This window comes from Sciurus carolinensis, chromosome 8 (assembly GCF_902686445.1).
Source record: "Sciurus carolinensis chromosome 8, mSciCar1.2, whole genome shotgun sequence".
Classification (NCBI taxonomy): domain Eukaryota; kingdom Metazoa; phylum Chordata; class Mammalia; order Rodentia; family Sciuridae; genus Sciurus; species Sciurus carolinensis.
The window spans coordinates 144,011,560-144,039,526 of NC_062220.1; the positions used below are offsets into that span (position 1 = coordinate 144,011,560).

General features: G+C 63.3%; 1 protein-coding gene across 3 annotated transcripts; it reads right to left on the bottom strand.

The window, feature by feature from the left end:
* Nucleotides 1-27,967, bottom strand: Dtx1 (deltex E3 ubiquitin ligase 1). 3 transcript variants are annotated; one of them, XM_047562466.1, is made up of 10 exons: nt 27,753-27,967; nt 26,357-27,298; nt 13,226-13,907; nt 3,555-3,616; nt 3,006-3,167; nt 2,713-2,774; nt 2,147-2,305; nt 1,916-2,077; nt 1,743-1,832; nt 1-1,231 (listed from the first exon to the last, which is right to left on the bottom strand). In XM_047562466.1, exons 2-10 carry the CDS (start codon nt 26,613-26,615, stop codon nt 1,007-1,009), a joined length of 1,863 nt encoding a protein of 620 aa, XP_047418422.1. In that variant the 5' UTR covers nt 26,616-27,298; nt 27,753-27,967; the 3' UTR covers nt 1-1,006. The 3 variants fall into 3 exon arrangements, with proteins under 3 accessions (XP_047418422.1, XP_047418421.1, XP_047418423.1); XM_047562465.1 differs by having other exon boundaries at nt 2,713-3,167; XM_047562467.1 differs by lacking the exons at nt 26,357-27,298; nt 27,753-27,967 and adding an exon at nt 15,229-15,317 and having other exon boundaries at nt 2,713-3,167.

Consider the following 27,967-nt stretch of genomic DNA (forward strand, 5'->3'; position numbering starts at 1 on the left):
CCATTTATTTCTCCACCCACAGTGGGACTGGTAGGTTGTCAAAAGAGCAGTCGCTGGCGTCTCTTTAAATCTTGGCTGACGTCCGCCGCGGCAGCCAATCAACAGAGGCGGAGCTGGTGAGTTGCCTGGGCAACGGGCCCCTGGTTGGTCGAGACTCTCAACCACCCCACAGCCCACTGCCGAGCAGAAGGAAAGTAACCCTTGGCTGTCCGCTGTCCCCTGTCGAGGCGCTGGCCTGATCTAGGCCTCCTCTCACTCCTCAAGCCAGAAACTACAGCTTTGGGATCTCAAAGATGGGAGCGATCTGGCCGAGAGGTCGGATGATCTGGGAGCCACATAAGGCCTGGGCATGGGACAGGAGGCGGGGTTCCAGGTCCCAGAGGGAGAAAGAGACAGACAGGAGCACACAAGATGTCTCTCGCCCCGTTCGCTCTGGCCTGGCCCTCTGTTGGGTGGTCACCTGGGGCCTTCCGCCCCGGCTCAGTCCTGGTCCGAGGGTTCAGGGAGGGTGGGCACAGGGGTAGGCTCAGCTTCCAAGTCCCTGTGTCCCCCTGGCAGCCCCAGCGGGCCCCTGAGTGCCCACTGTGGGTCCTCTGCAGACAAGCGGGACAGAAGCAATGGGGACAGACGCGGGGTGCACACGGGTGTCACGGGGTCCTTCTGTCTCTTCCCCCCAGTGTGGGGGCAATAGAGGCACGTGGGTGTGCGTGCGTGCGTCAACAGGACACGTGTTGGTGTGTGTAGGGGGGTCGCCATCTTTTTGGTAGGGAGGTCGCTGTGGTTTCCGGAACTCTCTGCGCAGCCTGTTCTGGGAGCCACGGTGGGAGCCGACTGGCTTGTCCTCTTTCCATCCTCCCAACTGCCACCAGCCAAGTCCCCTGAAGGCTTCGGGCTCCACCTTCGGGCTCCCGCCCCGGCCCTGAGCGTGGGCCACCAGGGCACCCCTGGCCGAGGGAGGCATGAGCCGGACCAGGGCAAAGCAGGACGGAGGGTGGGTGGGCTGGCCTCAGGCCTTGGCGGCAGCCTCAGATACCCCCTGCGCGGTGAGCTCGGCCAGCACGTTGTCTAGGTAGCTGGCGTCAGGGTAGCCGTGGCCCGTGAGGTTGGAGCCAAACTCCGTCTTGTGGTGGATCTCGTTCCACACCACGGTGTCCGACTCGCCGGTGGTGTTGGACGTGCCGATGGTGAAGATGAGCCTCCGTTCCCAGGCGGTGATGAGCAGCCTCAGCACCTAGAGGGGGCGGGGCAGAGGTCACCGACCTCCCCGCGCGGTCCTGCCTCCAGCCCCCAGCCCCATCCTGCCTCCCTTCCCCGGGACAGCAGTAGAGCAAGGGTCTCAAACTGGACCCCATGCTGTATTAATAGCCACTTTGCAAACATTCAGTAGCCTGCAGATTCCATGAGGAAAATCTCACTCTGGCTGCTCTTGAAAAAGAGTCAAATTTCAGGCAACGTAGTGTGGTGGCCCAGGGCTTGGACTGCTCGGGTTCAGATCCCGACTCTGACACTTAGTCACTGTGTGCGGATGGGCAAATCACTTGCCTTCTCTAAAGTTTCTTTTCTTTATCTGAAAAATGGGGTCCGGACCTGGACCTCAGCAAGCTGGTGATTGAGACGAGGTGTGTGTGGAGATGGTTATGGCCAATGTCCCTGGGGTGCAGGGTGGGGACAATGGGGATCCCAGGCCCAGGCTTTCAGTGGCCAGGCCCCTGCCTGTGTCCACTGCCCTCAGGGACACCCACCTTCCGGCCCTTCTCGTTGTTGGGCAGATAGCAGTGACGCGGGAAGCCTCTGGCGGTGAACTTCTTCCCCGGATTGGGGTGCTCGGGGCCCTGCGGGGAGGGGCGGCAGGGGCTGAAGCCACAACAGGTGGGGGCGAGGAGTTGAGGTTGGGGGCCTGGGCCAGCAGCCTCACCTGGATGCCTGTGGGGATGTCGTAGACGATGCGGATGGTCTGGGTGTCTGCGAAGCCCGGCAGCGAGTGGGGGATGAGGTGGAACTCCATCTTCCCCGGTGGCTGGGTCCCGGTCTTCTCTCCATAGATGGCCTTGCAGGTCGGGCACTGCAGGCTGCCGTCCTGGGTGGGCAGCGGGGCGTGAGTACCCCGGCGCTTGGCCCTGCCTGCCCGCTCGCGCCCGCGGCTCACCTTGTTGCCGTTGGAGTACATGGCCACCAGGCACAGCAGGTGGTACATGTGGCCGCAGCGGCCCAGGCGGCCCACGAGCTCAGGCCGCACCCCCTTGCGCCGCAGCACGCCCTCGTATCCCGACGCAGTGACCAGCCGCTCCATGCAGATGGTGCAGTCCTGCGTGGGGTCAGGGAAGGGAGACTGAGCCCTGGGGGAGGGCAGGACACCTCCTCCGTGGCGCAGGGCCATCTGGTAGATGAAGAGACGACACCCTCGCGTGCTGGATGCGGACAAATCCCAGCGGAGGAGATGGCCCCCTCGCCCCGCCCCCTCCAGAGGTATTAATGGCTTAACTCTTAAAAACGAAACCTTGAAAACATTTTGGGGGAAATGTGACATGAAACTGTCAATCTTTAAGACTGACAAATGGGATTCTAGTAGACTTAAGCATTTCTGCTCATTTAAAGACCTCGGAAGCCACGTGGCAAGGATTGGCTGGGAGGAGGGTCCCCATTGCCGACAACCCAGAGAACAGTGCAGGGTGGGGGAGGGTTGGCAGGCCAGGCCCCTCCCCCGGGACTCACTTCGTCAGGTGGGTTTTTCACCTTCTGCATGTACCTTCGAACTACATCCTCGGGGTTCTTACCTGCAGGGACACAAGAGGGGGGCTTGAGGGTATCCAGAGTCTCCACCCCCGCCCCGAGGGCTTGGCGGGGGTCAGAGTCAGGGACAGAGGGCTGGTCAGAGGAGTCGGGGTTTGCTGGAGGCCAGCTATAATAGGAGTTGGAGAAGGGTGCGGTCGGGCAGGGACTGAGACAGGAGACGCAGGTAAGGTAACAAGTCTTAACAAATTGGAGTCCGGGGTCGGAGGGCGTACTCTTCTTGAGGTGCTTCTTCTTGGTCTTGCGGCACACACCGGGCACGCCGGGCACAGGTTTGACATCACTCTTGCTCACCGGCGGCGGGTGCAGGATGGGCTTGGGAGCGCGCGTCAGGCACACTGGCAGCCCCGCTGCACACAGCAGGATCCCGGTCATCCCTGGGGGCGGGGAGAGACCATCGGGGCGGGGCGTCTTTCTGGCCACACCCACAAGCCGTATGCCCTTCCGCCATTGGTGGACTGATGGAGCTGCTCCTTCAGGGGCCCCGCCCCCCGCAGGAGGTCAGTCTGAAGCTAAGAATGTGGGGGCGGGGCGTGTCCCCAAACATGGACGGCCTGCTGACACCCCAGAATCCTGCAGCCTTTAGGTGGGCGGGCTGGTGAGGCCCCCGGGTCTGCCCACTCGGTGCAACCCCAAGTGGAAATCTAGTGCACCCAATACCAGTGGGCGTTCCCAGGCCCCGCCCACCAACAGCCAAAGGGCGGAGCCACGGGACTGGTAGGCGGGACTGCCTCCTCCTGGTCTGCTTCTGGGCTGCAGCTCACCTGCCAGGGCCGGATGGACCGGTCCGGTACCATTCAAGTTCTTCACCGGGAGTGCAGGGACCCTGCGGGAATAAGAGAAGAGGCAGCAGCTGGACACCAGGCCCCTGACTACATCAGAGGACCCTCGTTTGCCTTCGGTCTGTGGCCCTTGGGCACACCCTGATCTCTTGGTGCACGACATCTAGAAAAACCCTTCCTCCCGTGACATCCTACTCGGGGGTGTGGTGTGGTCAGGATCTCCAGGGCGACTCTAATGGGCCGCACCCTTGGACTTCGCTCGGCCTCTCCACCCCACAGCCGGCCTCCTTCCTTTCCCTGGCCACTGTGCCCGAAATCCAACTATTAGTGATTCAGCATGGCTCCCATGTCGTATGGAACTCTGATCCCTATAAAACGTCCTGGGAAAGAATCCAGGGACAAAATAAATTAGGAAACACCACTCGCTTGCGCACGTAGAGTCCTAAGGTATCCGAGAGCGTCTTGCAGGCTCTGGTTAGGCCTGTGCAAGGTCATGTGGTCAGCCGTCGTCAATCCTGGCTTTTCCAAAGGCACTTGATGAACATTCCTTTCGCAAAGTTGACCGACATCAGTTCTGTGACTAAGGCAGAGCAGCCCCTGGGGGAAACTACGCTCTGGCTTTTGGGGTCAGCCAGAGATGCTTTCGCTTCTCGTCAACCCCCGCTCCGCTGGCGGGAGCCGGCAAGGTCTCACCCCTCCCCAGCCTGCAGCCCCTCTGTACAACCGGCACGTGAGGGTTCCATGGTGTTCCCCACGTCCAGGGTGGGCACCTGGTAAAGACTCCAAAAGCAGCACCATTGTCACCACCGTCACCTGCATCATCCTGGCTAAGTCAAGTGTGTCCCCTCTCCATCTTAGAGAGGGAGCCACAGAAGGGTTTTTGTATCAGCCTCGAGCAAGTCACTTAAACTCTCAGTCCCCAGTTCCCCTCTCTGTCAAGTGCGGGCAGTGACACGGCACCCGGGGCGTTGCTGGGAGGACTGGGCACCTGCCTTCCGGAATCTGCACGGCTTCAGCTCAGGCTGACACAGGGGGGCGGCGTCCTGCTCTGCTGGGCTTGGAGCCCGGGCTGGACGAGTTGGGAAGAGAAGCAGCATCTGAGGGCGGGGGATACCCCTGGGGTGTGGCAAGAAGGGAGGGGACAGGGACAGCTGGAGCGGGAGCTGCAGCCCTGGGCTGGCCGGCTGAGGTGGGAGCCTGGCCAATGCTGCCTGGTCACTTGTCCCCTGCAGGCACAGTTGGCTCGGGGAGTTGGCCAGGGTGCCTCTTCAGGCAAATGGTGCCCTTGGCAGGCTGGACACACTGCGGTGGGTCCAGAGACACAGGTGCACACGCAAATACCGCCAAGGAGCACGTCACGCACCTATGGAGACACACAAATACTCCGTCCCAGGGGCTCGCAACCTAGTGCACACACATACCAGGGAACCCCTCCCCCGTCCATGTGCAAATGCAGACATCTGGGAACACTGCCCCTCGGACACGCAGAGGTCCACACTTCCGGACACACTGACCACTGTGGGGACACAGCTGCACAAGAAAAGCCAGCTTGTGCCCGCCCACACCGTCCCCGATGTGGCCGCCCCTGCTCTGCCCCATGAAGCTGTGGGGAGCAGGCGGTAAATTGGGCAATGTGTACTTGACCCGGCTCAGCACCGGCACCTGCAGCCCACAAAGGGACTTGCTGTCCACACTTGGGGACACACATGTACACGCACAGGTGAGCACGTGGGCGCACACATACAGTTCACAGTCCTTCTACTGTGGCCACCCGGCCATGCAGGGTGGGCTGCGGGGCTCATCCCAGATCCCTTGGGGGCTCTACCAGGGCCTGAGAAAGACATCAGGGTCCGGCCCCTGGAGGAATTGCTGGGGTGACTTAGAGTCACTGAATCCACCCCCGAGGAAGGTGGGATGGCAGCACAGGGCCCTGGGTCCCCTGGGACCTGGCCAATGGGGGAGGGGGAGGCGCTGGGCCCTGGCTTCCCATCTGCAAAGGGGCGGAGGCAGGTGAGGTAGATGCGGAGGGAGCTGGTGCTGGGTCCAGGCCCCGGGCTCCAGGGGAGGGGGCTTTCTTCCCGGCCCTGCTGGGGCTCAACACCCTTCTCAGGCTGTCCTAATCCCCCAGGACCTTCTAGGACCTTCAAGACGCTTTGCAGGACAGCAGAGAGGCTTTTCCCCAGGGCTCCTCCTGTGAACCTGCCCTTCAAATGCCTCTGGGTCGCCACAGAGATTGAGGCTCTTAATACGCCTGGGTCTCCCCACCTCTCGCCCTTCCTTCGAGTCTTGCGAGGAGAGAACATCTCTACTATTCAGGTCCAGCTATAAAATGGTGGAAAAAAATATTTAGCATGTATACCACCACCCAGGGTCCCTCCCGTGGCAGACATCACTAATCCATCACAGCACTCTCTCGAGCTGGGCAGAATCCTCATTGCAGCGATCCAGCAACGTCTATCAATCAGTAAGGCCCGTGTGCTACCTCAGGTCTCTGGGAGGGGCAAAGTCTGGTCCCATTGATGACCCTGGCCTTGCGGAGCCTATGGCCTGGGAGCTACGCAGGCGGTGCCCCAGGAAAGGATGTTTGGGACCAGGCAGCCGGAAAATATCTGGAGAAACCAGAGAGCCCTGGTTTACCTGGGCCAGTCTGGCTCTCAGGAGAGGGCTGAGTGGAGTGTAATGGCGGGCTTTTAAATTTTTTAAAAAAATTTACCCACTGAGTAGGTAGGGGACAGTCCCCAGTGGCCCCAGGCTTCTCAGTCTGCAGGCCGCCTGCGAGAACCAAGGGTAGCCGAGTTCCCATGACACCCAGCGTGGGAGCCGCCCAGGGTCCCTTTTGATGTGGGATGTACCGTTTCCTCCCCGTCAGTAAGAACATCCTCCCGACCTGGACAAGCGCCGGCTGCCATGGGCCTCAGACGGGGACCCACCTTCGCCCCTGCCCTGCCTTCTTGGGGCCCAGCCAACGGGGTCCGAGGAACCCTGGGGGCCCCTTGGAAATCTGTCTGGCCAGAAACCAGATCTGGCTTGCCCAGGGCAGGGATGCGTCTGGCTGCCGCGCACGCTCTGCCAATCCCGTGCAGACCTGTGTGTTCCTGGCTCTGGGTCCCCGAGGTTCCCACCATGCTCAGCACAGCGTGTCACCATCACCCAGCCCTGTCTCCTCTTTGAAGCCCGTTTCCTGTGCACGCACCTGCCACTGCGTCTCCAGGCACCCCGGTTCCCCTGCTGTCCCTCAACCCAGTGGACACATTCCTGCCCCAGGGCCTTTGCATTTGCTGATCCCTTTCCCAGGATGCTCTTTCTCAGATATCCCCAGGGAATCGCTTGACACAGGTCTCTGCTCAAATGTCACCATAACAGAGTGACATCCCTGTCTTTGTCCTTACCTTACATTTTTGTTTTCAGGGCAAAACAGTTTCTGAGCATGACCAGGCCCTGTGCCATTGGCTTGTCCCTGCCCCTCTGGCCCATCTCCTACCCCTCCACTCTCTGCTCTAGACACCTCGGCTGCTCCTCCAGCGCGAGACAGTCCCCGTGCAGGGAATTATCCTCCGTGCTGTGTCCTCTACCTGAAAGAAGGCTCCCCCCAGATCCCAGTGGCTGGCTGAGAGGTCTCAGCTGCCGGGACACCTGGCCAGACTCAGCTTTCTTGCTCATCCGACGTCACACCAGAGCATAAGCACATAGTAGGTGTTCAATGAACCTTGCTGCAGGTGTGGATTCTGTGGGGATGAGTCACGAGCACACGCTTGGGACAGTCTCCTCGTGCACCGTCTGTACACAGTGACTCACAGATAGAGAAAAACTTCCAGGAAGCTTCCAGGCTCCGGGAGGCTCTTTGCTGACCTTCGTCAAGGTGAGCACACTAAGGGCATCCGGCTGGGCAGCTCCCAGGAGGGCTGCCGGGGCAGGGGTTCCATGGCAAGGTTCTGGGGCATAGAGCAAGTTCTTTTATCCTGGATTAGAGGCTGAGGCAGGAAGCTCTGACTGAGGGAAAAAGTGTCCTCAGGATTGGTCTGGGAGACAGGGATGGGCTGCGTGTCTCTTCTCCCTGCCAGGGAAGAGCAGATCCCACCTGCCGGGGCTGGGAGACAGTGCTCAGCGGGCGGGAGGATGCAGGCAGGCCTTCCTACGCTGTTCCTCACTCTGTTCCCTGCCCTTTTCCACTGGGGTACCTTCACCATGCAGTGTCCCCTGCCTCGCTATTCTATCCACCTCTGATTTCCATCTGCCCTTTGGAGCCCGGTCAGAGGTCGTTGTCTGCTCAGGACTTTTCTGACCTGACTACAGTGGGTTCCTATTGATTTCTTCTTTTACTCCAAAGGGACAACGTTTGTTTTTCTGAGGACAAAAGAATTTTCTATCTTGTTTTCTAATTGTGTGGCTCCACTCTTATCTCTTCTACCAGATTGAGAGCTGCTGGAAATGCATCTGACCCAGCCCTGTGACCCCAGAATTGAGGATAACACACTGTGAAATGGGCTCTCAGTAAGTACCAGGGCAGGCGAGCCAGTAGGAAACTTGTCTCCTCGCTCTGTGGTCTAATGGGGGAGGGTGCTGTTGTCCTTAGAAACAGGGGCTCTGATTTTAATTTCAAATGGGACTCCACTCCCAGAGACCAGGTTAGAGCAGAGTCACCAAATAAATGACATGCTTACTATTGCCGCCTATCTGGCACCCACCGCAGACATCACCAATCAATCCTGGCACTCCTAACCAATAAGCCAAGATGCGATTTCAGAGTCCTCCTTAACACAGCGCCCCAGGAAGTCACCACCACTAGGACAGTGGTGGTCGTGAAATCTATTTGTGATGATTGCAGGTGATGAAGTCCAGGGACAGGAAGTGACTCCACTTAGGTCACCCAGCTGGTGAGTGGAGCAGCTGGCACCAGGTCCCGGAGTTTCCGGGTCAGAGTCCAGGATGACCTCCCCAGGTTGGTCTGAGGGACTGTCTGGGGTGGAGCCAGTCTTCAGAGGCCTCTGAACCCCAGAGCTGGGCTGAAGCCTGGGGACCTGGACCCTGGGGTGGCTCAGCCCTGGGCATGCTGGATCAGGAGCTGGGTACATGGGCCTGCTGTGACCAGTCCCTGCAGGGCAGCTGGGGTTCCATCTCTCTGCTGTGCCTGGCCCCGCTGTCCCTCCCTGCTCACCCCAGACCCCCACCTTCTCTGACGCTGGTGTCCAGACCCCACAGGCCTCAGATCCCCAGCACATACCCAGCAGCTCCCAGGGAGCCCCGGGGGTGGGCGGGGTGGGGGGCGGGGCGGTGGGGGAGGATCCAGCCGCGGGGCCCCAGGGTGCCCTGCTCTCCTTCCCAGAGGCTCCGCCCAGGGTCTGGGCCTGCTCTCTCACCTGCTCCTTCCAGTGCCCAGCTCCACCTCAGGGTGGAATCCTTGTCCCCATGGTCCCAGGGACCCGACCTGGGATCGAGTGCCGTGGCCGCCCCTCTGCTGACTTTCAGGACTTGGCAGCAAACCCCAGGCAGATGGAGATGGAGTGTCCCCTGGGGGCCAACTCAGCCACTGTGGACACCTCCCCCTGCCGGGAGCCCCCGTCTGTGGACCTCCGCTTCCCTGTCAAAGGGACGGCTCACTCCCGCGCCTGCTGCACCTGCGCCCCTCCTCCAGAGGGACTTGTGGGGTGATTGGCATCTGGGGATGGGATTTATCCAGAGGCCTGGGGGCTCGGGGTCACTCTCCTCACCTCCTGGCTCAGGACCGCCCAGCGCTTGGGGACACAGGTAGGGGAGGGGAGGGCTGGCTGGCTGTTCCCACGCCCGTGGGGCCACGTGGGAGCCCAGGGTGTGAGGTTGGGCCTCCCAGGGAGCAGGGCAGGAAGTGCTTCAGGTGGGGACGCCTCCGGTGTGACTTTGTGGTGAGGCCCAGTTACAGCCCAGGGCCAGGGAAAGGGGGGGGGGGCACAGGCCAGAGCCTGCAGCCAGGGCCAGGCAGGACTTTCCAGGTGCTGCCTTTGGGTCCAGTAAGATCCTGGAGCCCTTTGAAGGTAATACCTGAGAAAAAACCGCAACAAATGTCAATTCTTTTCCATATGAAATAAAATCCCTGCAAGAAATAAATAAAAAAGGAAACCACCAAAACAACTCCCAAGTCCATCTCCCCTGCCTGCCACACCGCCAAGGGCGGACGGTTCTCAGCGTCCAGAGGGAGCCTAGGAAGGGCTTTCAGGTTCGATGAGTAAGCAATGAGGTGAAAACCTAAATGATCCCTCAGGTTGGCCACGTTGCATGAGGTTGAGGGGGATGGGAGGCAACAGGGTGCAGACTTGGAAAGGCAGGAGCTTTGACATCTGGTCACAAAAACTGAAGACCAGAGAGGGTGATGGTTTCAGCTAGGTCACACAGCAAGAGAGAGTGCCGAAGCTGGGCCCACACTCAGCCTCTGCAGGCCCACCCATTCCCTGGGCTCCGAGACCCTCTGGACCATGGCCCGAAACCACACGGGCACATGGATGGGGCACCTCAATACCCAGGCTAACTTGGGATTTCAAATCGGAGTGCTAGATGCTTGACCTTGAGCAAGTGCCTTAGCCTTTTAGAGCTTCCGTGTCCTCGTTTGAGAACAGAGATAACAGGACCTGCCCCAGTGGGTTTCGCTATAGCTGAGAGGTGAAGCAGGTAGAAAGGGAACTGGCGCCCGGGACACACCGAGTGCTCAATAAATAGAAACAGGCTGCAGCTGCCCCTCTCCCCACCCGCCACACCACGTGTGATGGAAACTCTGAGTCTGGTTCCTCTGCTCCACAGCTGTGTTCTGAAGTGCTGGACGCTGACCGGTCAGCAGACAGGGCGGATCTTCCCCACCCCTGCCTGCCCCCCAGGCCCAGACCGCCAGCTGGCTCCTGCCCCAGCACAGGGCCAGCGGAAAAAACCTCCGGCCAGGTGGTCACTCTGCCCCCTGCCCCCAGCTGTGTGACTCTGGGCGGGTTCATCTCCCTCTCTGGGCGTGGCCCCTGCTCCCGCTCCAGGTCTGAGGGGGGCTGTCTGGAGAGTCCTCTTCCCCTGCACATGGATCAGGAAGATTGCGGCTGTTTGTCGGAGGGGAAACTGAGGCCAGAGAGGCAAAGTCGCTGGCCCAAGGTCACCAACCAGGAGGGTGGAGAGAAGGGAGAGGGAGGAGCTAAGGGGAGAAAGCAAGAGAGACACAGAGACAGAGCAAGGTGGGGCCACAGAGAGCCAGGGGTGCTGATCAGAGGCGCAGCTAGGGGCTGGGGGCCCAGGCCCAGAATCCTCCCCGGAGCCTCAGAGCGGGGCTCCCTAGGAGCAGGCTCTTTCATGAGGCCACCGAGCTCAAATGTGGACGGGTGTCCTAGGCACCCAGAAGGACCTGATGGGACACAGGTGACAATGGCCACATGCAAGCCCAGGAGAGGCCCCAGGAGGAGCCAGGCCTGCCGCGCCTCCATCTCAGATTCCCGTGGCCAGGACGGGAGGACCCAGCGCTGGTCCTGAGCCACTCGGTGGGGGGTGCTGTGTCCCCACAGCCCTGGCCAACAGACACAGACGGAGAGAGGGCCGAGGGCCGCGAGGGGCCAGGGGCCAGGGTGGGACGGGGAGACCCCCAACTCTTTCCCGCTGTGGCCTCGCTGGCCTTGGTTGCTTGGCTCCTCAGCCTGGAGGAGGCAGGGTCTGCCCAGCCTCGGCTCCGGCCCCCCCCCACGCCCAGCAGGGGTTCCTCAGCAATGGAGGGTTGGGGGCCCTTGGCCTGCCTGTGTGCTGAGGGTCCGCTAGAGGTTCTGGGGTGAGACTGGGCAGCACCGCCCTGGCGGGGAGGGAGGAGGGAAGCCTTGGCGGTTCCTCCAGGCCAATGTCTGAGCTCAGGAGGGTCAGATAGATCCCGGGGGGCCGAGAGGGGCGGGGGAGGGGGATGGTGCGGCTGGGGAGACCCGTAGATGGGGAGACGAGATCTCTGGCAGGCCCAGGAGGACCCCAAGGACAAGGGCCCTCTTGAGCGCAAGCGCACTGGCTGGCTCCTACTGCAGGCGGCACCAGCCTCAGCCCCCACCGCTCCACAGGGGAGCTCCCCCGTCTCTAGAACCCTCTGGATTCATTCCTGCCCACTGCTTCGCACTCATCCTGCCCAGGAGGCCCTGCCGCCTCTGCTGGTGCCCACACTGCCCCTCCGGCCCTGCCCTGAGCATGCCGGGCCTCGGGTCTCCTCAAAGATGCACGTGCTGTTCCCTCTGCCTGGCTCAGCCTGCTCCCCGTCTGCTACCTCCTCAGAGATCCTCCCTGGCCCCAGCTCTGTCCTGAGGTCACATCCACCGACTCCCTTATTGCTCTATGTCACCTCCCAGGCCATCTGTGTGCTCCCTGAGAACACTGACCGCGTTTTCTTCTGCAGCTCTGTGAACGCACAACACTCCATATTTGGAGAATTAATACTGGGCAAGAAAAGCTGAGTAATTCCCAGCCTGCCCTCAAACAATGGCTTTCAAAACTTTCATCAGTGACAGCTGGGCACAGTGGCACATGCTTGTCATCCCAGGACTTGGAAGGCTGAGGGAGAATCCCAAGTTCAAGGCCAGCCTCAGTCACTTAATGAGACCCTGCCTCAAAACTTAAAAAATTTTAAAAAGGACTGGGATGCGGTGCGGTGATAAAGTGATCCTGGGTTCTATCCCCAATACAAAGGAGGAGGAAGAGGAGGAGAAAGAGTAAAAGGAAGGAGAAAAAGAGGAGGAAGAAGAAACCAAATTAATTTTGTCTGGTAACGTCTTAAGCATATGCAGAAATGTCGCAAATTTTCAGTTGTTTGAAGAATGACACACGCCAATATGTCCCATCCCACCCAATCACGATCTTTCTATTCTATCACAAGGAAATTCTGGTGCTGATCCCCAAGGTCACACTCAGACCTGAGCTTGGCAGATCTCAGGTCATCACTGCCAATCTCCTGGAAACCTTTCTGCCACCTCCCCTTGAGGCTACCACAGCCTGCCCGTCTCCCCTGCTGCCCCCTCCCAGCTGTGGCCGCAATTCCAAGTCATCCCAGGGTCTTTGGAGCCCAGTTTGAACACCAGCTTGTTAACTCAAAGTGGGGGTGACATTTCTGGTGCAGATTATGGGGGAAATGCTGTGGACAAGCAGCAAAAGGGTGAACCAGCCCTACAGGAGTAGAGGCAGATGGACTGGAAGCCCCCAGACTCACTAAGCCAGTGCAGCGTAGACGGGAACCCTACAGGTCTGGGTGCCCATCTCTGCTCTGCCCCGAGTGACCTCAGAGGTCACCATACCTGTGACCCTATCTGTACCAAGGGAACCTGAGTTGTTTAGGGGAATAAACAGGGACGCAGAGAAAGAGAAGCTAATGGGCACAGAGTTCGCACAGTGGCTGCGGAGTGGCTGCCCATCGGGCGTGATCCCGGGAACATTCTGGGCTTCAGAACACTCACCTGTAACTGGGGATGGCGATACTACCCACCTCACAGGGCTTTGTGCAGGAGAAACCGCGGCAGCACTAAGGGACTCGGGTAAAGCTCACCACGAGTGAATTCTTAAGGGGTGCTGATTGTGATGGCCATTTGCATTATTATTGGAATTCCTGGCTCCAGGCCCTGGTGGGCAGCCGCTGCTGCGCTTGCGCCCATCCCGCGGGTGACAGAGCCCCCTCCCCCCGGGCCCCGTCTTACCCGGGTGGGATGGAGGCGCGCGCGCTCACGCTGGTGGCGCGCTGGGGCCCGGGCCGGTTGAGGTTGTTCTGCCCCGGGGTGGGCGCGCCGCTGGGGGCGCTCGGGCTCCTCGGGGGCACTCCTGGGGGCGGCGTGGGCTCCGTGGGGCCGGCTGCGGGCGCGGCCCAGAGCGCGGCGCCCGCAAAGGTGGCGCTGGGGCGCACGGCGAGCGTGCCGGGTGGTCCTCCGGGCGGCGGCGGCGGAGGCGCCGGGGGCGCGGAGGGCGCCTTGCGGCGCTGCGAGGCCAGGATGGCGTTGGAGGCGGCGCGCGTGCTGTTGACCAGCAGGCACTGCTGGCACGAGCAGGGCTGGCCCGAGCTGGCGCCCACGGGCCACGACTGCGACTTGGGGATGGAGCCCACGGTGAGCGGGTAGGCCAGGTCCAGGCGGCGGCGCAAGCGCCGGCGGCGGCGCGTCTGGCGGTTCATCTGCGACATGCTGTTGAAGTAGATGAGGTAGCAGAAGCCCAGCGACGAGAGGTCGAGCCACGGGTGCTGCTTCTCGTAGGCGTTCTGGATGGTGATGCAGATGTCCATGTCGTAGGCCGTCCACGCGCCTCCGTCGTTCTCCCACTCCCACACGATGCCCTTGCCCGGCGCCGACGACGGGTCGTAGAAGTTGCGCCGCACGGGCCGCATGGTGCCTGTGCCCGGAAGGGGAGGGGGCGTCAGCGCAGGCGGCGGGGACTGCCGGCCCTGGCTAGGGGTCGGGTCAGGTCAGAGGGTCGGGGACAGCATAGGTGGAGGGGCAGGGGGACTCAGCGCTGGTCCCCAAGGGGGTAATCAAGACAGGGGGAGGGTCAGCACAGCTGGGAGAGGAGGGAGGTCAGCAGGGGCGGGGGCTCAGTGCAGACTGGGGGTGGGTCCGGACCGGGGCGAGGGAGGCAGGAGTTTCCGCTGCAGGCGGGGTCGCTAGTCCACAGGTGGGGGATGGGGTGGGAACTCAGCAAAGGATTCGTCCAGGACAGCTGGGGAGGAAGTCAGCAAGGCCTGGGGGCGCCCAGGTCAGTGAGCGCCAGTCCCCAGCCAGGCCAGGCACGAGGTCCTGGCGGTCACAGGCCCTGGGAGGGAGGAGGGGAGGAGGGCAAGGGAGTGGGGCTGCCCAGGTGAGGCGGGACCACCACTAGCGGGGGGCCAGCCATGCCCGGGCCCAGGGGCTCGCAGGTCTCCTCCATTAGCTCACGCATTCATTCCAGGATGCGACCGTCACTCTGCTCACCCATTAGTGGGTGCATCCGGGCACTCGGCGTAACCCTTTCCTCAGATCACTCATTTGTCCCGCCTTCATTCACGCACCCAGACATTCCGCCCTTCATCCAGTGACCGTTTCCTTAGCTCATTCGCACCTGCGGCCAGCCACACCTGCGCCTACTCTGCAGCCTTGGTCCCGCCTCTATCCATGCAGGCAGTCGCGCCTCGGGTTGCCACCTCCTGTTTAGAAGCGAGCACCCCACACCCTGCCCTTCCCTCCTGCCCTTTTCCATGTTCTCTGATACACTTTCCACTTTACCCATTCTCTTTGTTTTTCTGGTACCAGGGGTTGAACTCAGGGGTGCTTGACCACTGAGCCACCTCCCCAGCCCTATTTGGTATTTTATTTACAGACAAGGTCTCCCTGAGTTGTGTAGTGCCGCTGAGTTGCTGAGGCTGGCTTTGAACTCTCCATCCTCCTGCCTCAGCCTCGGAGCCACTGGGAGGAGAGGCATGCACCATCGCGCCCGGCTCCATTTTACCACGTATCTTGGCTTCTGTCTGTCTCCCCCTGCTAGAATGTAACCAGCGCAAGGACAGAGACTTCCTCCCTGCCGACAGCTACATCTCCAGTGCCTGCTCTCAGGAGGGTGCTGCTAAGTGAGTGCAGGAACTCCTTGGGGTGCCCGTGTGGGGCGGGGCTGGTCTTCTCCCTCCCAACCCTGCGCTCCCGACGGCTTCCTCCGCTCTCCTCCACCTGGTTTTCTCACTCACCTGATCCTTCACTTGCCCCCACAGCAGACGCCTGTCGACCCTTGGCTCCTTGGTGGGCTCTGCTGAGCGCTCCTTCAAAACCCGCGCAAGAGCCGCCTGACAACCGGTCCGGTGGTACTGATGCCCCCGTTCTGAATACTAGGGCACCGAGACTTGGCTTCCAACCAGGACCGTTCCTTGTTTGCCAAAGTGCTAGGTGCCCCCCGAGGGCGGGGCTGCTGGGGAAACTGGGTTCCCCAGCGCTCCCCTGGGTCCCGGCTGCCGGACTTCTCGGGGCCTTTGGCTGCTCTGTGCCTCAGGGCTGAGCAGAGGTTCCACGTCCCTTACGCTTCCCTGGGCCTCAGGGGCCCCATCTTGAAAGTGGGGTGATGTTAATCCGTGACCACCCCTGGCCACTCAGAGAGGGCTGCCGGAAGGACCGGGGGTGCAGCCCAGGGTGTGGGGGTCCCCCAGGACTGGGAGGCAGCCGGCCTCATTCGGGACCCTGAGTCCTGAGTCCTGACTTTCCAGCTCTGATCTCCACCACCCTGGGACCCGCTCTGGCTGAAATCTCCCCCACGAGGTCACTGGCAGCTCCAGCCTTTGGGCTGCTCCTTCTTGGACCCACAAACCTTGGACTCCTCCTGGACTTCTGCCCCCATCTCCCACCTTCAGAGTGTCCATCAGCCCAGTCCCTCCACCTTAAAATACGTCCTACACCTGGGCACCCCACACTGCACCCAGCCACCTCCACCCAGCCTCGCACCCCTCTGCTTGGACTGGTGCAGTAGACTCAGAATTGGCTCCAGCTACAGCCCTTGCCTGCTACGACCATTCCCCACGCGGCAGCCAGGGACCCCGCTCAGCCTGTCAGACCGGCCTGTCTTGGCTTTGCTCAAAATCCTCCACGGTTCCTGTGCACTCCGGGTGAAAGCCGGAGTCTGCGTGACCTACAAAGCGCCGCCCTGTCTGGCTCCGTCGTCCTCTCTGACTTACTACCTACTGTCCCCCTTCTCTGCACTCCAGCCACCCCGCCTGCTTGCTGCTCCCAAACGTCCCCAGCTCTGTCCCGCCTCAGGGCCCTTGCCGGCGGCCCCTCTGTCTAGAAGGTGACCTAGCCACGTCCCCGACGTTCCCAGGGCTCTTTCCTCCTCCGTCCCCGTCCGGATGTCACCTCCTTGGGAAGACCTTCCCAGGCCTCCTTATGAATGGGCTGCCCTCTGAGCCTGGCCTCCTACCTCGCTTCTTTCTCTCCCTGGCACTTAACTGCTGCCTGACGTGACACATCAATCTGTGGCTCCCTCGCTGTGCGGGCTGTCTGCCCACGAGGCCGCGATCTCGCCTCTGCATCCCTAGCACCCCCAGCCGGAAAGCTGGGGAGACCGAGGTGCAGCACTGCGGCGGTGGACAGAGCGAGGTGGGGTGGAGGGCTTGGGGAGGCTGGCCTGGGAGGCTGGCCCCAGGGGATGAGGCCCCTGGGCCTCTGTGATGTTCCAGCCAGTGGCATGAAGACTCCCGGCCTCTGGGCCACCCCCGCCTGCTGCCTGGTTTAGCATTTTAATTGAGTGTGTGGGTATCGATTGCTTCCCTGGCCACGGTCCTTCTCCCAGGGCCGGCCTGAGAGGGACTTAGGTGGCAGGGAGGGTGGGGGAGGGCGCTGAGGGAGAGAAGCCACTCAGGAGCCCCACAGGCTTTGGACACATCCTGGCTCCACAGAGACATTAATACCTCCCCCCAGGAATCTCTGGGGAACAGAAACAAGTACTCAACAAGCACCTGGCACATGGTGAGCGGTGGCTGAAGGTTGGCTACAGTGACGGGTCACATACGCGCCCGTCTCTGTCCAGCCCTGGTTCACCGGCGAACTCCTAGTCAGCAGCAGGGCCCTCTGCGACCCACCCCGCAGCAAGCCTTCCAGGGTCCCTTGCTATTGTTAGCCAAAGCAGCTCCGTCAAATCCCACTGTCCTTAAATCCTCTGCTTTTGTTCCGTCTTCCTCGTTGGTGATGGCGTTTGGAAGGAAAAGGGTCAGGTCAGATTTACGACTATGGGATGGCAGCAGGCGTAAAGTCGGGGGCAGAGGAGGAGCTTGGGGACCCAGTTGAGAGGAGGCGGTCAGTGGGCCTGCGGCAGGGGAGCCTGGGTAGCGGTGAGAGGGCCCGCAGGCTGGTCAGGACCGGCCAGCCCGGCCTCTCTCTGGGGCTCTATCCACCGGCGATCGATTTCCCTGCCTGTTTACTGGTAGTTATTAAAGGCTGTGTCCCTGGAGTCCTTTTGAAACCAGATTGGAACCTGGAGAGCTGGAGTAATTAGGGCGGCTGCGGCCCTCCCCGCTGGGCCTGCACCTGCTGGGCCCGCTGCCGCCTGCCTGTCACCTACCTCCCTGGCCTTGGCCGGCCCAGGACCAGACTGGGGGAGCTGGTGACCTGCCGGACTTGGGTCTTGAGACTCCCAGGGGCAGTGCTGGAAATGCTCAGGCCCCTCTGCAGTGGCCGTGGCCTAGATTTTCAGACAGAACAATGGTCTGCGCTGGGGCTGGAGATCTCAGCCTGGGGGACAGGTAGGACCTCAGGCTGGTGGCCCGGAGGCTCCGCTGGGCCTTCAGGTCATTCTGAGGGAGTCCTTGAGCAGACACGCCCTTTCTGGCCTCCAGGACCCCGGCTCCCCGAGGACCCTCGTCCCGGGCACGCAGGGACTGTCCCCTGTTGCTGGCCCTGTTGCTCCCTCCTTCCCCGCCTGGGTTTGAAGAATGTCTGGTTGAAAAATTCCAATCTCATTCCAGCTGAACCGAGGGGCCAGGGTTTTGGTCAAATGTCAGTGGGAGGACTTTGGGGCGGGCCCCTGGGGACAGGGGTGTGGGCGGCAGGCGGACAGGGAGGGAGCGTGGCGGGGCAGGGGACCGGGATCAGAGACAGCGGCTTCGAGAGACGAAGAGAAAGGAAAGCAGGAAACTCCGAGGCCAAGACAGGGTCGGGGAGGAGGCCTCGGTGAAGAGGGCAGCGTTGGCCGAGCACCTACTGTGCGCCACCTCGCCCCATCTGGATCATTCCCGGTTTACAGATGAGGAAACCGAGGTCCAGGGAGGTGAAGCCTTGGGCGGGTGAGGGCCGGGGGCTGGGAACAGCGATCTGCTCGACGTCCGGGCTGCACTGGCTTCTGGGGGCTCCGGGGCCCAGTGCGGCTAGTCAGCCTCAGGCACCCGGCCTGCCTGCCTGGCTGGACGAGTCCTGCCCTGGCCACGCGGCCTGCGTCCCACACCCACTCCTGGGGGGAGCGCGGGCGCCTCAGCCCGCCTCTGGGTCTCCAGGCGCTCAGTCCTCGGGACGGGAAGACCCCTGAGCCCCCGCCTGCTCCTCAGCCTCCGGCCTCCGACAGCGCCTCCCGGGCTGGGCCAGCCTCCACCCCGCAGGAGCCCCTCCCTTTGGGGGTGGCTTTCCGGAGGGAAATGACCTCAGTCGGGGGCACCCAGACCCTGGCGGGAAGGGGGCCATGGGAGGCAGTCATGGGACATCCTGTCAGGTGAGGGAGGCCCGAGGCTGGGGTGGGCGGGCCGGAGCGCCCCTGCACGCCAGGCCCCAGCCTGTGAAGTGGCCGCGAGGAAGCAGGGACACACCCAAGGTCACCTGCGGGTGGCTGGCCTGGCCCGGGGCTCAGCGGCTGTTCCCTCCTGGCTCTGCTCGCTGGAGGCAGGGAGGCCCTCCAGTTGGCAAGACTGTGGAGGCTCAAGCCCTGCTGATCACCATGACCTTGCCTCCACCCTGGCTGGCCCTCCGGGTGGCCCCACGGCCTCAGCGGGGTTAGGACGGCGCACTGTGCCCCCTGCACCAACGTGGCGGCGACAGCCCACCTGAGCCCCCTCCCCAGCCTCACTTGCCAGATGGCGGCTGAGGCTTCTCGGGAAGCCGTGGGGTCCCGCCCACGCCCGCGCCCACGATCCATCGTCCCGCAGCGCGGTTGGCTCCCTCCGAACTCTCCCCGGGGCTCGCCCGCTCACCGCGGCCCATTAGCGGCTTCTGCACCGTGGACGCTGCCCAGGCTCCCCAGGGGCTACTGGCCGCCGGGCTGCGGTGGAGAGGGGAGGCGGTGGGGGATCTACGCGAGGCCACAGGACAGCTTCCCCAGCCTGCTCTCAGAGGCCACAGCCTCCCACAGGCCTCCCGCGGAGGCTGCCAGAGTTGGGCTGGCAGTGCGAGCCTCGGCCAGGGCGGGGCACTTCCTGGCACCTGATCCCCACACACTGGTGCTGATGCCCTGGTGCAGCGCGACGGGCGGAGGGCCGGCAGAGACAGCCCGTCCACCACCGCCCAGGGAGCTGCTGCTCCTCCCTGTCCTGCGACGGGCATGAGAAACCCTCCAGAGGGCCACCTCATGCCGGTCACAGTCCCAAGTGCTTCCTGTATGCCCAAGTGACCATGGGGACCCGTCTCAATTTTATCATTGTTCTGTACAAATGCTGAGTGACACACAGAGAGGGAAAGTGACTTGCCTAAAGTCACACGACTACTAAACTTCTGAGCCAGGATGGAGCTCAGCCAGGATCTGAACTTCTCTCTACTTCCACTGCCGTTTCACTGGCCTAAGCCACTACTGCCACTTAGACCACTGCAGTAGTCTGTTACCGCCTGCCTGGACCGTGGCAGTAGTCTGTTACCTCTGCCTGGACTGTTGCAGTAGTCTGTTACCGCCTGCCTGGACCGTGGCAGTAGTCTGTTACCGCCTGCCTGGACCATGGCAGTAGTCTGTTACCTCTGCCTGGACTGTTGCAGTAGTCTGTTACCGCCTGCCTGGACTGTTGCAGTAGTCTGTTACTGTTGCAGTAGCCTATTCCCCTACCCCAGCTCCTGCCCTTTCACCCTGTGATGCATTCTAACATGGCGTCCAGAGGGCTCTTTCACAGACTCATGTCTGCTCTTTAGCTCAACGCCCATCACAGCTTCCAAGTGCCCTTGTGACCAGCCTCCTTAGCTCGGCCCTCAAGGTCTCCCACAAGCCAACTGCACAGCCTGGCTCTCCAACCACCCGGACTCTGGCCGCTCTCTGCACACCTCGCGAGGCTGCGCCTCTGGGTATTCGCACCTGCTGCTCCCTCTGTCTAGAATGTTCTTCCACCCACCCATTTCCTACTCCGTCTTCCTGGCTCAGCACAAGCGCTCTGGACTCTCCTCAAGGACTTCCATCCTTGGGGGCACTGCTCCCTCCTCAGGGCTCCCACAGAGCCTGGCACCTGCAGAACCCAGGAAGGCACGTGGCTCGGGAGGGTGGAGGCCCCGTGTTCCCTGGGGTCCTGCGGCCCCTCCGAGGCTGGGCAGGTCAGCCTCCCTGGTTTCCTCTGGGGCCAGGCGCTGGGCAAACGAGGACGTGAAGGAATGTCCAAAATATCCAAAGCCGAGGCCACAGGACAGCTTCCCTTGGCAACAGGTGCCAGGAACAGTCTCGGTTGCCTCATCCGGACCAAGGCTGTCCTGGGGATGGGCTGTGACGCAGGAGTCCGCGGCCACCCTCGCCTCCCACGTGACCGCCCCGGCCTCCTCTCCCACACGACCCCTTCCTGTGGCTCCCTGTGGCCCCTGCCCTCAGCCACACCCTCCCCGCCCCACACACCTCCTGCCACTTGCTGTCAGGGCCCCTTCTATCACCCTCCATCCCGGCTGCAGCCTGTCCCTGCCTCAGCTCCTGCTCTCCTCCTGTCCCTCCACATCGCACTCCCGCCACCTCCCTCGTTCCCTGGTCAGACTCCACAGCTCCCTGGGAGTTCGAGGCTGGGGAGGAGGCTGGGGGAACGAGGCTGGGGAGGAGGCTGGGGGAACGAGGCTAGGGACAGGCAAAGGAGAAGGTGGGGTGCTGAGAGCAGCCAGAATGGGCTGTGACCAGAAGCCGCCTCTCCAGTCTCACGGGCCTGGCCAGTCCCTGTGGCGCTGTCCAAGGTACCGGGCACCCGGGGAGCTGGGGAGGGGCCGTCCTCTGAGCTGCGGCCCTGGATGTGCATCTCAGACCCACATGGGGGCCTCCCCAGCAGCCAGGGTCCCCGGCTGGGTTCCTGTGTCCCTGTGCCAGGCAGGGAGGAACCGAGTTAGCCCGCTCCACCTGCTCCAGCTCTGGCCTCCAGGGCCCGTGATCAGGGAGGCTGGTCCTGCTGGGTGGCGCGGGGTCCCCAGGGCCTGGCTGCTAAAGGGCAGCAGCTGGCAGGCTCTCTTGCCAGGCCCTGCGACTCCCAGGAGGCCTCCTCTCCTGTGTCCCTGTCACAGCCTCCCTGGGTCCCAGGCCTCCGCTCTCCCGGATGCACTGCTCTCTCTGCTGAACCCCACACCTTCCTCCCAGGATCTCCCCACAGGAAGTCCTCCGAGCCACAGACCCCCAACTCCCGCATCCCTGGCCACAGACCCCCCGGGACCCTCTCGCCAGGCAGGTAGGTCTTTCTCCTACGTGAGCGGGACTCTGTGGGCCGCCCACGCTACCTCGTGTAACCCCCTCAGCTAGGGACTCTTCTTATCCCCATTTTACACGGGAGGAAACTGGCGCTCAGAGAGGTTAAGTGCCTTGCCCAGAGTCACACAGCCAGCAAGGGGCCGCGTCAGGACCCAGCCTGTATCTGCTGGCCCCACAGGTCAGAGGTTCAAATGCTCTTCCTCTTTGTACCTGTCTTCATCCCCAGGAAACTCCGCCATCGATTTAGTGTTCACTGGACTCTGAAGAGCCAGGCTCGAGACCCAGCCCAGGGTGCTGGGCAGGCACCCGTGACTGGTGGCGGGAGACGCCCACCTACCAGCTGGACCCATGGTCACCACGAGACGTACCCTCTCTGCCCCCACCAGTCCCCAGACGGCCTGGAGGGGGTCCCAGGGGTCGGGCAGCCAGGGAGCTGGCCCCGTGTGGGGCTGGTAGGCCGTGGCGCCTTGGGAGGACAGCCCGCTGGACCTCCACCGCCGCATCTGGAGCCTAGGCGCCGAGGTTCTTTCCTGAGCACGCCCCACGCTCTCTGGGAAGCCCTACTGGTCTCCAAAGCCAGGTGTCCTCAGACAGGACCTTCTCGGAAGGCAGAGACCCAGGCTCCTCGGGGAGGGACGCAGGCCTGGCACGCGCTGAGACCAGCCGCCACCTGCCACTCCTGTCTGACGGCTTCAGAGTGCCACACTGGACAGGCCTAGGGCCTCTTGTACAGCATGTGCTCAGTCCCCAGCCCGGCTTCTCCGGCCTCAGCTGTCCCCTCTGCAGAATGGGCGGGGGCTGCTCGGAGGCCACCGTCAGAGGGGTGGCCCCACTGTCCACCTGGGCCATAGGAGGCGGGCGCAGGCTGAGAGCCCCGGGGACGAGGCTGAGTCACCCCTCCGTCTAGCAGTGTGGCCCAGAGTGTGGGTCAGGCTCTTGGGGGCCGCTGCCCAATGGCAGAGGATGCCATGTCCGCTGGGGAGGCTGGGGCCCCTTCTGGGGGCAGAAAGCCACCCCACGCCTCTCCCCACAGACGCGGGTGGCCCCGGGCGCTTGGTCTGCCGGGCAACCGTGCCTTGGCTTGACCTGGGACCAGCGTGGTCTGCAGGGAGACCAGGGCAGCTCCGGGAGCAGCCAGCAGGCGTCTCAGCAGGAGTGTCCCCAGCACGAACCCACACGCAAAGCCAGGGAGCCACCTGCCCGCCTGCCTCTGGCCCTCCAGCGCTCGGGCCGGGACACCTGTTAGCCACCGGGGTCAGCCGGGCCAGGCCACAGCTCCTGTCTCCACGTGGGGGGCTCCGCTTCCCAGGCTCCAGGCCTGGGGCTTCCAAGGGAACCCTGGTCCCCAGCAGGGGAAGGGAAGGGGGAACGGCTGAGCAAACGGCAGCCCTCAGGGGCCTGGGACCCGGGCCTGATGTCCCGGCAGCCTTCCACTGCCTGGGGACAGGCGGAGACAGGTCTCTGTGTCAGCCGCGGACAACCTGCCCCACGGCACGTGGACGCCATGCCAGTGTCCTGGCCACCAGCACTGTCTTACCCCGAGGGCAGGTGACGAGAATATTAGAGGTCAGGGGTCATCAACCTCAGCCCGTGGGCCACATCCACCCACCGCCTGCTTTTGCATTCGGCTCAGGAACTAAGAACGGGTTTTACGTTCTTAAACTGTTGAACAGAAGAATAATTCATGAGCTGCGAAATGCTATGAAATTCAAATTCCAATGTCCACAACCGGTTTCATTAGAACACAGCCACCCCCTCTCATTTGCATAGTATCCGTGGCTGCTTTCGGGGTTGAGTAGTCACGAGGGACTGTTGGTCCCACGGGGACGGAAGATTTACCACCTGCACTACCCTCAAAGTCTGTCAGCCCCTGTATCAGGGTGCCCCACGCCCCTGTCTCTGCCCCCCACAACTCAGTTTAGCTTCAGTAAGCTTATGAAGAGTTATAAATAGCAAGACTAGGTGCAAGTTTTGCTCATTTCAGCACATACACAGGAGTTTTGGGGTTTACAGTTTTATGTTGGGGCGTGTGTGTGTGTGTGTGTGTGTGACGAACCTCTCAAGGCCAGAGCCGCTCCCTCATCCCTCCTGCATTCAGGGTGGACACACGGTAGGTCCACACGGTAGGGATTAGCTGATGTTCGAGGGATACCCTAGGCTGTGTTCTCCAGCAGCCTTGCTAGAGGTGGGACGCTCTGGCCCATTTCACAGATGTGCAAACTGAGTCCTGGAGAGGTGAGGACGCCTGACCTGGCCAAGGCTGCACAGTGGGTCAGAGCAGAGGGGACCTGGTCCCCCGGGCTGCCTCCCCCTGGCCTAGCTCTTTCTTGCCCCATGGACAGGGCGGCCAAGAGGTCCCTTCTTGACATGGCTCTGCTCCGGGACAGACATCTACAGCGTGTCTGGTGGCAGGGAGGCCGCTGGCCCGTCCCTCCAGCAGGCCCCGCCAGCCCCAGCAGGTTTCATCCCTCCTGCCTCCTGGGGGGTCTTGGCAGGCACCCAGGAGCCCAGAGAGATGAGTGGTTTCTTCCCTTTTCCGGCAGGTGTGGGGCGAGCAGCCCTGGGGGGTCTGGGGGTGGCGGGAAGGGCACGGGCTGCCGTCCTGGGGCCGCAGAGGCTGAGCAGGAGTGTGGGGGCCTCAGCTGGGGAGGGGGACCACCAGCAAAGTTGCCAACCGGGCCTCAGGAGGATCCCCTCTGCTTCTGAGGTCCCCCCACCCCACCCAAGTCAGGCCCTGGGAAATCTCCACGGCCCGCGTTGGCCGTGCGCCTGCGCGGTGCCAAAGGACCACGCACACACGGAGAGAGCTGCTCCCTGCTGCCCGGCCCCTGCCCGCCCCCTCGGGGTGCCAACACTTCCCTCCTCTCCACCAGGTGCTCCTCTGGGTGCCCCTCTGGAGGGACGGGCACAGCCTGGAGGCTGAGTCCCCCCACCTTTCCGAGCTGTCCGGGTCTGCAGGTCTGCTGCTCAGTCCAGCCTCATCTCGCCCCACCTTGCACTCCCAACACAAGGGCCTGGATGCTTCTGCTCCTGCTCACCCCAGGACCTTTGCACCGGCCTCCCTGGCCCATTCCTCAGACATCACGTCCCCAGACTATCCTTCCCCGGGTGCCCCTGGACAGGGTCACTTCACGTTTCAGACCTGCAGCTGTATGGCCACTCCTTGGCTGTGCGGGGACCTTCCTTGCAGGCTTCCCAGGAGTGAAGCTTGCTAAGCACCTGTCTGGCTCCCTGCTGTGGTCCAGAGCTTAGCACAGAGCCCGAGGCCTCAACAGAGGACCACAGGAGGGATGACCCGGGGCCACCGCCGGTGCCTGGAGTTATGGAAACAGGACACCCCGAAACGCCTCCTCAGAAGCCACTGCTGGTGAGTCACCTGGGTCCCTGGCTCGGGGAGCAGGCTGTGGTGTCATGCAGCGTTCAGAGCAGTGCAGCCCAGCCCAGCCGGACCTTCTGCAGTGACGGCAGCTGCTGGGTCTGCGCGGCCCCGTACCGAAGCCACCCCGTGGCCACCGAGTGCCTGGCGGGGGGAGCAGGACCCGGGGGCTGAGTTTCAAGTTTCCCGTCACGTTAGGCAGCACACTGGAGCCACACGTGGTGAAGGCTGGCGTAGGGGCAGCGTGGCTCTGGAGAGGACAGCAGCCTATTGTCCCCAAGGTTGTCACGGGCAGTTCTGTCACTCAAGAGAGTCAGAGGAGCTTCCCCAGCCCCCACGGCTGCTCCTCGGGGGCCGAGCACGCCGGGGATGCTCTGGCAGGATCTCACCACCGCCTGCCGCCCGCCAAGCATGCGGAGACCACTGGGCAGCCACTGGTGACGAACTGGGGACCATCCCCACCCCACCTGTCACATCACCACCGACCAGCACAGCCGCAGCACCATCAGGCCACTCCTGATCGATCACCAGCATGCTCGGCACGGCCACCCACGCCACACGGCCACCATGAGTGCCACCAACACCTTTCCCTCCGTCCTCACCACACGGCAGCACCCTCCACACGACACCAGGACAGCCATCGGCGTCACCACCACCGGCTGCCTCCACAAGCAAAGCCACCACGTCCATCACTCCATGACAGCCCCCTGCCAAAGCCACCACCGAGGCACCAACAGCACCTTGCTCCCTTGTCACCCCCCACCGCCAACACCACCAACACCCTGTCCCCCAGCAAGGGCCACCGCCGTCACCCCGCCCAGCACCACCGACACCTGCAGCTGGTGTGCGTGCCCGCCGGGCACTCTGGCTCTGGAACCCGCTGCCTGGCTTTAAATCCTAGCTCTCAGTTTCAATCCCTCAGTTCCTGGACTCGGTTTCCTCATCTGTGAAATGGGACTGATAGGCAGCCCGAGGTGACCCAAGGAACACTGGGGGAGGCTGGCGAGCAGTCCTTCGGCTTCAGCATCCCAGTGCTCAGCTCACCTACCATCTGGGCTCTGTGACCTCAATTTTTCTGAATTCCTCGCACAGCTGAGAGAGAGATTTTCTGTCCATTTTGCAGATGAGGAAACTGAGACTGCGGGGGGCGGGTACGACTTGCCCAAGGCCCGCGGGGTCACTGGACTAGGCTGGACCACCTTTTCCCCTGGGGTGGATCAGCAGATTTGGCCTCTGGGGTCCCAGGCCCCCTTTGGGGATGCCGGATGGGAGGGCAGCATCCCGCTGTGAAAGGCTGGTGGCCAGCAGTGCCCCGGCGGCCAGGCGGGGCGGGGGAGGGTCTGCTCACCTGTGTCCTGGCGAAACTGGTGCATGGACTGCAGGTCGATGATGTAGGGTACCAGCTGGGCGTCCACCTGCCCCAGGACCACCGAGCCGCGGGCATCCTCCTTGAGCACGCTCTCGATGTGGTGGCACACGGTGGCCGTGTAGGGCCGCCAGCGGCTGTGCTCGTTCAGCCACTCCCACACCACCACCCGGGCCACGTTCTGCGGGGGGAAGCCCAGCCCGCTCACCGGCACCATCACACCCTGGCCCGGCCTTGACATGGCAGCTCCCGCCTCCGGGGCCAGGTCCCCACACTTGCGGCCCAAGTCCTCCTGGGCCTGGAAGCTGGCAGGGAACTTCCTCTCTCCGAGGGGCGGCAAGGACGTCGGCCTCCTATCTCGGGCTCCTCTCCACGGCCTGGAGGCCTCAGTTAAGGGAACATGGGGTGCAGGCTCCGTGGACCCCTTCCCGGCTCGGCAGTCTCGGAAAAAGGGAGCCCCCGCAAGGCGGGGGTCTTCTACGCGGGGAGGATGCCCTGCACCCAGCGAGGGAGGGAGGCAGCTGCCTCTGTTCCGGGTCCGGCCTCTTCGCTGCGGGTCTCAGGTCCTCTTCCCCGCCACGCAGGGCCTGTCACCGGAGGCCCGGCCCCAGCCTGCTGTTCTCTGCGGCGCTCCGCCAGCCTCTGCGCTCCGACTGCGTCCCAGACGCTGCGCCTGGCTTCGGCGGGGCGGCCGCCTGGCCTCGGGTCCGCCCCTCCCGACGGCTCCTGTCCAAGGGGGCGTCCCTGTCCCCCGCGTCCCCTCTCCACGTCGTCCTGGAAGGCCCGGGTGGTCGCAGAACGCACAGGGAGGGGTGCGGCGCGGACGCGCGGCCGGCGCGCCCGGCTGGCGGCTCGGGCTGGGCAGGGGACGGGGCCGAGGGGGCGGGGGCCCGCGGCACGCCCCACCCCACTCGCGCTCGCGACCTGCCGGAGACAGAAGCGAGAGGGCCCTTTAAGAGGCGAGCGGCCCCCTCCCCCTTCCCGGGAGAGCGGCGGATCGCCCGAGAACAATGGGGAGGCGCCGGGGCGCCCGGGGGCTTCGGGGTCGCGCCGCCCGCGTCCCCTGGGGACAGGCCGCACCGGAGAGACTGGGCGCACGGCTTCCCCGGACGCGCCGCCCGCTGCGCCCCGCGCGAAGCCGGCGATCGCCCCCCGCCGGGGCCCGCGCCTGCCGGGCTGCGGGGGGCGCGGGGCTGCGGGATGCGCGGCGGCGGGCGCGGCCCAGGGCCCCTCGGGGGCCGCGGCACCCGGGGCCAGGTCGCGAGCGGGATCGCGCCGCCTCCCGCCCGGGGACGGCGCCCTTCCCCGCCCAGCGCTGCCGAGCCGCGCGGACCCCGCAGGCGCCGGGGGTGGGTCCCCAAGCGCCCCGCGCTCTCACCGCCTCTGCTGCGCCCGGCTCCGCTCCGCTCGCGCCCCAGCGCCGCCGCCTCCCGGGCTCCCAGGAGAGGGAGGGAGCCGCGGTCCCGCCTCCGCGCCTGTCCCTCCCCGGCCCTGGCCCGCCGCGCGCGGACACACGGCCCCGCCGACCGACGGACGCGAGCCGCTGCCGGACGCCGGGATCCCGCGGGTGGGAGGCGACGGCGACCGCGGCAG

Excerpts from the sequence above, each read along its gene's own strand:
- Dtx1 (XM_047562465.1), bottom strand. The coding sequence starts at position 26,615 with ATGTCAAGGCCGGGCCAGGGTGTGATGGTGCCGGTGAGCGGGCTGGGC. Across the intron at positions 2,078-2,146 it reads TGTACTCCAACGGCAACAAG|GACGGCAGCCTGCAGTGCCC; the intron begins GTGAGCCGCGGG and ends CTGCCCACCCAG. Across the intron at positions 1,833-1,915 it reads ACATCCCCACAGGCATCCAG|GGCCCCGAGCACCCCAATCC; the intron begins GTGAGGCTGCTG and ends CCCTCCCCGCAG.